At 36.6% G+C, this 10,114-nt stretch overlaps 1 protein-coding gene across 1 annotated transcript in view; it reads right to left on the minus strand.

Annotated features, from left to right (window-relative positions):
- LOC150097977 (transient-receptor-potential-like protein) overlaps positions 1 to 10,114 on the minus strand; it is a 192,748-nt gene extending 182,634 nt beyond the window's left edge. Inside the window, 2 exon segments of the mRNA XM_090406648.1 lie at positions 6,630 to 6,870; positions 9,951 to 10,114. Of these exon segments, the coding sequence (XP_090262774.1) occupies positions 6,630 to 6,870; positions 9,951 to 10,114 (405 nt within the window).

Consider the following 10,114-nt stretch of genomic DNA (forward strand, 5'->3'; position numbering starts at 1 on the left):
GTTGGTTCATGAGATTTAAGTCTCGAATTATCACACACATTACCACAGTGTCAAATTATGTGGTGAGGCGACAAGTGCAGATGTTGCGGCAGCGACTGCTTTTCCTAAAGAATTTCAAGACTGTGTAGAACAAGGAAGTTATCTCATTTTTAATGTTGATGAGATTGGGGCTTTACTGGAAAAAATTGCCATCACGCATCTTCATTTATTGTGAAGAACGTTACCGCTCAAAGTTTTAAAGCTGCAAAAGATAGACACGCTTTTGTTGGGTGCAAATGTCTCCGGAACTTTGAAGCTTAAACCAATGTTGGTGTACCATTCACAGACACCACGCGCCTTCAAGGGTCTAAAACCCATGCTGCCAGTCTATTGTCAATGGAACAAGAAAGCTTGGGTTACACGAGACTTTTTTTAGAAATTGGTACACAACTTATTTTTGTCCTGTCGTGCTTCGCTTCTGTAAAGAAAATGATTTGCCAGCCAAGGTATTGCTTCTCTTGGATAATGCCCCTGGACATCCTTAAAAAGCTTGCTGAAGTAAGAACACCATTGGATGTCAAGGTTTGTTACATGCCCCCAAACACAACATCGCTTTTGCAACCGATGGATCAGGGGATTATATCAATCTTCAAAGCCTATTACTTCCGCATAACATTTATGGAAATGGTAAGAGTCTTGGACACTTCAGGAAAAACTATTAAAGAGTATTGGCGGTCATTCGATATTTTGAAGGGCATTAACAACATCGAGGCAACTTGGAACGACGTGTCAGTAAAGTGTTTAAAAGGAGCATGGCGAAAACTTCCAGCATCTATGCACAACTTCGAGGAATTAGAGCAAGAGGAGAATGTTATTGAAGATGTTACCAAGCTTGCGCGAGAGGTGGGATTGTCGATATTATAACTGAAGATGTGACAGACGTCTTAGAGAGCCATGATAAACCGCTTTCCAATGAAGACTTAAAAGAATTAGCCGAACAATTAAGTCAACATCCAAAGGAGGAGAAAGAAAACGAAGGTCCTCTGAGAGATATGAAAACGGCCGATTTACAGCGTATCCTTGCAAGCATAGAGACGTTGATGAACTCTGCAAAATGGACCACGATTGGGAACGGAGTGCGAATGTAAAAAGGAGTGTAATCTCATCTATTCGACCTTTCCCTGAACTCCTTAAAGAAAGAAAAAGAAAATCTAGGCAGTTAACACTGGATACTTAAAAAAAAAAATGCAGGTGATCAAAAACCAGGAACTTCAACATAGAAATATGTAATATCTTTCCGCAGTTTCATATTTTTTGTATATAATTTTGTTTGTTTTCGTTATTAATAATTTTATTTTAACAAATATATATATATATCTATGTATTATCAAAGCTTTAAATATAATAATGTTACACATACTTCATGTGCATATTTTTTGACTGCGCGGAACATAACTCCATAGCTCCCATTAAAATTGGGTTCGTTTTAGGCCGATTCGGTTTACGCCTGTTTTTTTCAGGAACAGAACCGAGGCGTAAACCGAGGGTTGCCTGTATTTAAAAATCATGAATGCCTTCAGCATTGTGTGCAATAAATGCATGAAAAATGTCATGCAATAATTATAATACCTTAATTGTGTGTATATATATATATATATATATATATATATATATATATAGTAAAACCCCCTTTTTTACACTTTTCAGGGAACTGATGGAAAAAAGTGCAAATAGCAGGAAAGTGTAAATAGCAGGAAATGTAAAAAAAAAAAAAACATTTTAAAAAAGGCTAAAAGATGACTTACTGCTAGTATGCGAGTCTACATACTAGATTACAAAATTTAATAACTGAAAATAAATGAATTCACAATGTACTTACATTCTTACATTTATCTATTTAAAAAAATCTTTAATTGTTGATTTTTTTTTTTTTTGACTTAGCGCCAGATTGCTTTGCATTGAGTTCAATGCTTGCCCTGTTTTTTTTTTTTTTTTTTTTTTTCGTGTTCAAAGTGGACACAGAGAGTCCAAGATTTTATGCTAAATGCACACGTGTTCCGTCATGCCAATTTACGCGTCGCAGAATTGCCATCTTTTCTTTTACCGAAATACATTTTCTGTCTTTTTTCTCCATGTTACTAACATGGATAATCCCGCCGCAACTTGAAAGCAACTTTCACACGCTAAATTACGTTGCAGAAATTCTGCAATATCAATTCGTACCTGTGATTGAAAAATCACGGTATCGCTCATCACTACAGTACTGCTGCATCCGCACACGTCACCGTGATGGCGGAAACGAAACTACAGCCGAAAGCAACGCCACCTGAGAACAGAAATGTGCAGATTTCCGTTGAAATCGATTCGAAAATCGGTATTGCCACCGAGAAAAAAAAACGCAAATCACGGGAAATAACGTCCACATCAAGTTGTTAATGGCGGGAAAACAATACACCGTGAGAATAGGCCTTAAGACGGGACCGACAGAAAATGACGTAAATGGCAAGAAAATAAATGAAAATAAATGGCGAGAACGTAAAAACGGGGTTTTACTGTATATATAAAGGTCTTGTACACGTAACAATAATTAATAATAGTATAAAGCAAATAAATTAAAGTGTATCTAATAAAAAATATTGGTAGTTTAATTATATACTCTGATGCATCTAAAACATCTTCATATAAGCCGAACATTGGCTTCGAAAGATGTGAAGAAAATAAACGTTAAATAATTAAGACAATCTGCTAAGATTATTGTACTTATTATATATATTATACATATAGCAGCGCACTCAGGATTTAACTTTTGGGGGGAGGCGAGTTGAGTAGATGATTTGAGAATACACACTACGCATCGCATACTACCTCTGACTGAGCATCTGCAATGATCGATAATTCATAAGTGGTATAGAACAAAAATAAAAAAAAATGAATTTTAATTAGGAAAAGATTTTTGGAAATTTTTCTAGTGTTTTTTCCTTTTTCTTTGGAGGGGGCCAGGGACCTTGCTCCCCCCTTTGGATGCGCCACTGTATACATATATAATGTACACGCATATATAAAATGTATAGGTATATGCAATGTACACATACATGAAATGTATATACAGGGTGGTTCAAAATTCCACGTACAAACTTTGAGGGGAGGTGGAGAACATCAAAATCAACCATATTCATATAGGAAAGCATGACCGGAAACGCCACCCGAAAGTGATAGGTGGCGTTTTCGGGGTACATTTTCGAAAATACCTGCTCACCTGGAGCAGGTATTTTCGAAAATGTACGGCAGTCAATGCGTCGTCGGTGTCAGGCATGCATCACTGCTAATGGTCATAACTTTGAGTACCAGAAGTGAAACCATATAATCTATCCAACTACTACTGAACTGTTCAGTTACGCCTAATAAAGTTTTTTACACTACTTACTGCCTTGTGTTATTTCTGTATCTTTGTATCCCTGTTAGTACCTTCCGGCGGCGTTTTCGATCCTGCTTTCCTATGTGAATATGGTTGATTTTGATATTCTCTACCTCCCCTCAAAGTTTGTACGTGGAATTTTGAATCACCCAGTATATACGTGATGTATGAGGGTTGTCTGAAATGTTCTCGGCCTCGACCATAGATGGTAACACTATCGGCAAGAATTTTTTTTTCCTAAGTTGGTACATCTGTCAGAAGCATCCATGTGAAATTGCAAGTCATTCTATCAAGTAGTTTGTTTTATACAGCTGTTCTGAAGCAAAGGTGCTGTCTGTATCTCTTGAAATGGATAAAATTGAGTATCGTGCGGTTATAAAATTCTTTGTAAAAGAAGGTTTAACGCTAAAAGAAATTCATTCGAAGTTCATGAAAGTTTATGGGCACTCTTCTCCTTCTTTTTCGACAATTAAGAAATGGGTTGCCGAGTTTAAACGTGGCCGTACCATCTTGAAGATGATCCACGTGAAGAACGTCCAAAAAGTGTACAACACGAGAAATCATTGATCAAGTGCACGATATGGTTTGGATGAATATTAATTTAAAACACTACTTTTCCAGAAAATATCGAACAGTAACAATTCCATATCAAATCAGAATATAACATATATTACAAGTAATTATAATAATGCATACTGAAAGGCAAACTATCAGTTCTATATAGCAGACCTATTAAATAAGTTTAATATTTATTCGAGTCAAAGAAGCGCGTGAAATTTCAAAAGAACGTGTAGGATATACTTTGCATGAAGAATTGAAAATGAGTGCCGGGTTTGCTCACAGCAGATCAAAAATGCACTCGCATGAAAATCTCTGAACAGTGCTTGGAGCATTTCAACAAGAATAAAACTCATTTTGTGCGTCGATTTATTACTATGGATGAGACCGATTCACTATTACCCACCAGAATCCAAACAGCAGTCAAAACGGTGTTTGGATTCTGGAAGACGGTTGTTCAGCGCCAAAGAAGACATAGTTGGTTCCATCAGCAGGAAAGGTCATGGCAAGTGGTTTGGGATGCCAAAGGCATTTTGTTTATTAATTATCTTGAAAAGGGTAAAACAATAAGCGGGGAATATTATTCCGTTCTTTTAATCAGACTAGACGAAAAAATTGGTGAGAAAAGACCCGGTTTGCAGAAGACAAAAAATCATTTTTAATCAGGACAGTGCACCTGCCCACAAAGGTGTTTTGGCAGTGGAAAAATTAAGGGATCTGCACTATGATTTGTTAGAACATCCACCCTATTCCCCAGATTTGGCTCCCTCTGACTTCTATCTCTTCCCAAAACTAAAACTCTTCCTCGCTGGTCAGCGTTTTTCTTCGAATCAAGAAGTGATTGCAGCTGTAGATGGATATTTTGCAGATCTTACTGAGAACCACTACAGAGACGGGATAATGTCGCTGGAGCATCGCTGGAATAAATGTATTAGTCTTAAGGGAGATAAATTATAAATTCGTTTTTTCATTGTTAAGCCGAGAACGTTTTCAGACCACCTTCTTACATTTCATATATGTGTACACATACTGGGTAGGTTCCAAAGCTTTCCGGCCTGACATACAAAATTTTTGCCAATTTTATTTGTTACGAATTTTATTCGTGACTGTAATGTGTTAAAAAATTGAATATTGCGCTGTGGTAAAGTTTTTCACCAAAGAAGGGCTTTCCTCCAAGTGCTATCAAACAGCGATTGAATTCTTCATATTCAAAAACTGCTTAGCTCATGCCGTGAAGGGATGAGCTAAGCAGTTTTTGCCAGGAAGAGAGAGAGAGAGAGAGAGAGCATCGAAGATGATTCTCGTGATTGTCGGCCTGTGGAAGTGATGACTGAGGAAAATGTCTCTCTTGTTCAGGAGGAACTGCTCAATAACAGACGGCTGAAGCTCAGAGAAATCTCAGCAAGGTTGGGGATTTCTATAACAACCGTCTTTCGAATCATTCACGAGAAGCTTTACATGAAGATGGTCAGTGCAAGGTGTGAGCCCCGACTTCTCTCTACAGTTCAAGAGCATCATGTGACCTGTTCCCGCAAGTTTTTAGAGCTTTGCCAAGGGAATCAGAGAGAAGTACTGGAATCCATTGTCACCGAGGATGAAACCATGGTTCTTTATTATGATCCTCTTTCCAAAAGGGAATCCGTGCATTTATTCTCATGCATTTGTACTATGAATAAATTGGTAGCTAGTTTAAAAATATTATATACATTTATTTAAAAAAATGGGAATGTAACCTATGTTTTAGGAAACAGTTTGTGTGTGTGTGTGTGTGTGTGTGTGTGTGTGTGTGTGTGTGTGTGTGTGTGTGTGTGTGTGTGTGTGTGTGTGTGTGTGTGTGTGTGTGTGTGTGTGTGTGTGTGTGTGTGTGTGTGTGTGTGTGTGTGTGTGTGTGTGTGTGTGTGTGCGTGCGCGCGTCATATAGGTGCACAGGTAAACATTGCAAATAGTACTTATGAATGAATAATAAAAATTTTGATTGATTGGTTGATTGAAAAAAAAAATTCTTTCACTAATATGTCTGGCATTCATTTTCTACTCTGTTGTTTACATCTCCAACAAGGGCCAAATTTTTCTTTATGTCAGTAGCCTTCTCTAATAACTTGAAAAATTCCTCAATTTTTTTATTAAAACCTGTGGAAGCAGACGCATAAATTGTTCAATTTTTCATTCTGTATTCGTCTACGTTACTTGAAATTTCTTGCCATTTCCAAGAAGATAATTTGTTTACTGTTCAATACAACCGATACTCTTTTATTTCTCTGATAATTATTGCTTGAATATAATATCCTATTGTTGTTATACAGAAGAATGTTGGCCATTTTTGTCGTCTTTGTTTCGGTAATATTACGTATGCGGCCATTCTTTGGCAAGTTCACACTTCTTTTCCGCTGATATTGCTTACGTTGATGGTACTGCTAGTGATGAGTTGGAATTTGTTTCAATATTTGACTTTTCAATAATTTAATTTAATGTTATTAATTAGAAATTCAATGTTTAATCAGTAATTAATAAATCAAGATCAATGATTTCTTAAAATGACTTCTCAGTTATAAACTTATACCGAGAAGTTTACATTTTATTTATTTTTGATAGTATTTGTTATTTATGCTTATTAGAAGATACAAATATGCTTAATAATGGACATCATTATTTTCTAGGGAAAAAATCATTTACTTACATGTTCGCCTTCTTTGCGATTTTCTTTTTCGTGTTCCAGGAGAAGTTCTACTGCTTCTACATATTGAGCTTTAATAGCATGTAGCATTGCATCTCGTGCTAAAACTCCGTGACCTAGAAGCATTTCCAACATTTCGAAGTTCTCGTTATCTATTGACATCAGAATAGCGGTGCGTCCGATAGGATCCATGCAGTTAACATCAATGGCCAAATTAGGGTAAGCATTTGCCATAGCCAGGATTCTAAAATGTTTAAACAATTGGATCAGTCAAACATTAATATATTAATAATTTAATACGTTCAGTGTTTAGTAAAATTTACTTAGTGAAGCCTTTGAAAGCATGCAAAATTTATGGCATCACTTGAATGCAAAGATTAGATGTCACTGAAGTCCTGCAGCACACTGAGTATGTATGGAATAGAAACGAAGCAAGTTCTTTAAGCTCCTTATAGAGAGGTATATGATATACAAAATTTATTTTCCCGGAACCGTAAATTGTCCATATTTGAAACGGTGGCAATTCTGCATTAAACGAATCCGTTTTAAAAAAACCGGTCTAATAATGTCATAAATAATGAATAAAAATTTAACTTTAAAAAGTACAATTAAAAACTTGTACTCGAAATCTGTGTGTCGCAGCTCGTTGACTAACCAGCTCAATGATCTATACGTGATTTTCACCTAAAAAACCAGTGGATACAGGAGCGATTTCATCTTTTTTAACCCTGTTGTTACATATCAAGTACTTATTTAGATTATGCACCTCTTTATGTAAGTTTTTCCTTTAATTTTCAGTTAACTCCCGTTAAGAGAAACGTTTTGGGGTATTTAATGTTATAAGAATTTCATGTTTTGTTTTGGAGTATTTAAAAAAAAAAAAAAAAAAAAAAAAAAAAAAAAAGCACCTGTCCAGACTTGACCTTCTATTCCTCTCTCCATACACCCACGAAAACCAATCGTAAACTTTACTTTGAAAGGACAAATGAGGCCGATGGCAGCATCAAAATTTTTTAGTGTTCTCAAATCTGGTTTAAATCGAACCATCTTCAGTATCAAAACTGGGTTAAACGATTCATAATCATATCAATGACTTCCCTCTGGCTGAATGGATTTTCATAAAATTTGATGCATTTCTAAAATTTGTATTGTCTTCTCATTTTGGTTTAAGCCAAATGATTTTATTGCCAAAATTAAGCACAACAGTCAAAGTTTTGACGTTTCAAAATGTTCCACAGCCAGTGTTTCTAAATACTGATCTCTTCACCATTCTTATGTAGGACGAGAATCTAGTAAAATTCAAAGCTACGAAATCAGTCCTGTCTTACTTCACGTAAGAAAGCTTTCACCTCATTCCCCTCATTTTTGATTGGATTTGATTCTTGGATTGGATTTCACATCTAGCATGTCCCCTTTCAAACACATCATATCATTCTCCGTAAACTGGGTGTCCTCTTTCTTTAAAAACGCTATTTCTCGCATTCTCGATCTTAACACTTTATAAATCTCAAATCGAACTGACCTTAGAATACTGTTCTTACGTTAGGTGTAGTGTACTAAAACCTAAAGAAGAATGTTTACTGCTAACCGAAGAGGGTAATCAGCTTAATAGATGATACTCTCTCCCTTTCTCATAAAACTCCCTCCAGTTGCTTCTCATAGATGCTCTACTATTTTTTTTTTTTTTTGTAAGTATTTTCATGAGCGTTGCTCCACGAAACTAACTCCACCACCCCGCTTCCACTTTCCTCTGAGTGGAGAAATGGTAGTACGATCTCCTCCTGCTCTTTTATTCCGTCCACCACTGGTCTTTGGAAAATTTGCGCCATAGCCTTTTCAGTAAACATTGTGATTAGGCGAGTGGTTACGCGCTTATGCCTGAGAATGGAGTGTCCTGAGTTCGATTTTCGTCGCTGACGTAAGGAGCTAAGGATCTTTCTCGGAACCTTAGCTAGTTAAGCGGTCTTGGTCGTGGACTGCAGGTTTTTCTCCCCAGTTTAATGGGATTTGTCCTCACACATGGCACTGTTATTAGTTTTGTGACTGCCACTTTTTCTATTTTATTTTTATGTGTTTTCCACTCACGAAAGGGTGTAAACTACAGGGTGTTCGGGATAAATTTGACAGTTTCGTAAGGAAAAAGAAAATCTTCTTTGTATCTATTAAATTTAATGAATTGACAAAAAAACATTACAGGCAGAGTTAATTACAATACTATCAACAAGATTTACTCAAAATAACCACCATTAGCATCGATCACAGCTTCAATTCTGCTTCGGAACCTCGAACAAGCTGATGCTACAGTCTCCCTGGGAAGGGCCGCAAAAACTGTTTTAATTTTATCCATTAACTGGGCTTTTGTATTACTGGAAGTGCGATTGGTGTCTTTTTCAACTGCGCCCCATACAAAATAATCCATGGGGTTAAGGTCTGGGGAGTTTGGAGGCCAAACATTTGGACTGGTGAAGTCGTAGAAATTTTCAGACAACCATTTTTGACTTTTCCCAGAGGTGTGGCAAGGGGTCGAATCCTGCTGCCATACATACGGCCTACCATTGGCTGCCCTTGTTATCCAGGGCTTGACTACAGTTAGCAACTCCACGAACAAAGCCCGAATTCCAATGCCAGGGTTCTTCAACACCTGTTCCTGCAGATTTGCGAGGAATTCTGCTGTACGAACGCAATCAGATCGTCTGCTAGGGATCTTTCTTCTTGCTACATCCTCGTAGTCACCATTGCAAGTCTCTAGTTCATGCCTGATTGTTTTTACTGTATTCAGGGAGCATTGGGCAGCAGTCGTAATATCCTTATTTTGATGGCGGGCACGAATCATCATGATACAAGTTATTCTCTTCCATGATTCAGGTGGGTTCCAGCTATCCATCCTTTCTGACATCTTGTATATGAATGAAGAAGGGTCCAAACTTTTAAATGAAGAGAAGTGTGTGTTAATACATGTAACTTACGGAAAAATATAATTAATTATAAATATGTCAAATTTATCCCGAACACCCTGTATAGCAGATAAGAAACATACCTTGTCTAAGATTTTTTCTATTTTATTAATTATATACAGCATTTTAAATTTCATTTGTTCACATAACTTGAAATCATACTCTATATTCTCAAACACAGAGATTTCTCAAGGCACTTCAGGCTTCCGATAAGCCTGAAGACAAAAAAAGAGTACGAATTCGACATATTTAGCGAAACGTAACTGAACATGTATGAATAAATGCTAATTAATTAATATATTGTAATCTAACTTAAAAATTCATATAAGAAAACAATATTTCCTATTGTACATCATAATCCCATACTTACTTTTTGGTTGTGGTGATATCGCCATGTTCTACTGCTAGTAAGTAACGCTTTTCAATAGGGGATAGTCTTTTAGTAAACGGATGATAAGTACTGTTGTTGGGGCTTGACGATGACGATGCTTGCCATGAATCACTTCCATTACCCTTTGTAATTCTCATATTCAT

This window comes from Typopeltis vanoorti, chromosome 16 (genome assembly GCF_054136105.1).
Source record: "Typopeltis vanoorti isolate ZY-2024b chromosome 16, IOZ_Tvanoo_1.0, whole genome shotgun sequence".
Classification (NCBI taxonomy): domain Eukaryota; kingdom Metazoa; phylum Arthropoda; class Arachnida; order Uropygi; family Thelyphonidae; genus Typopeltis; species Typopeltis vanoorti.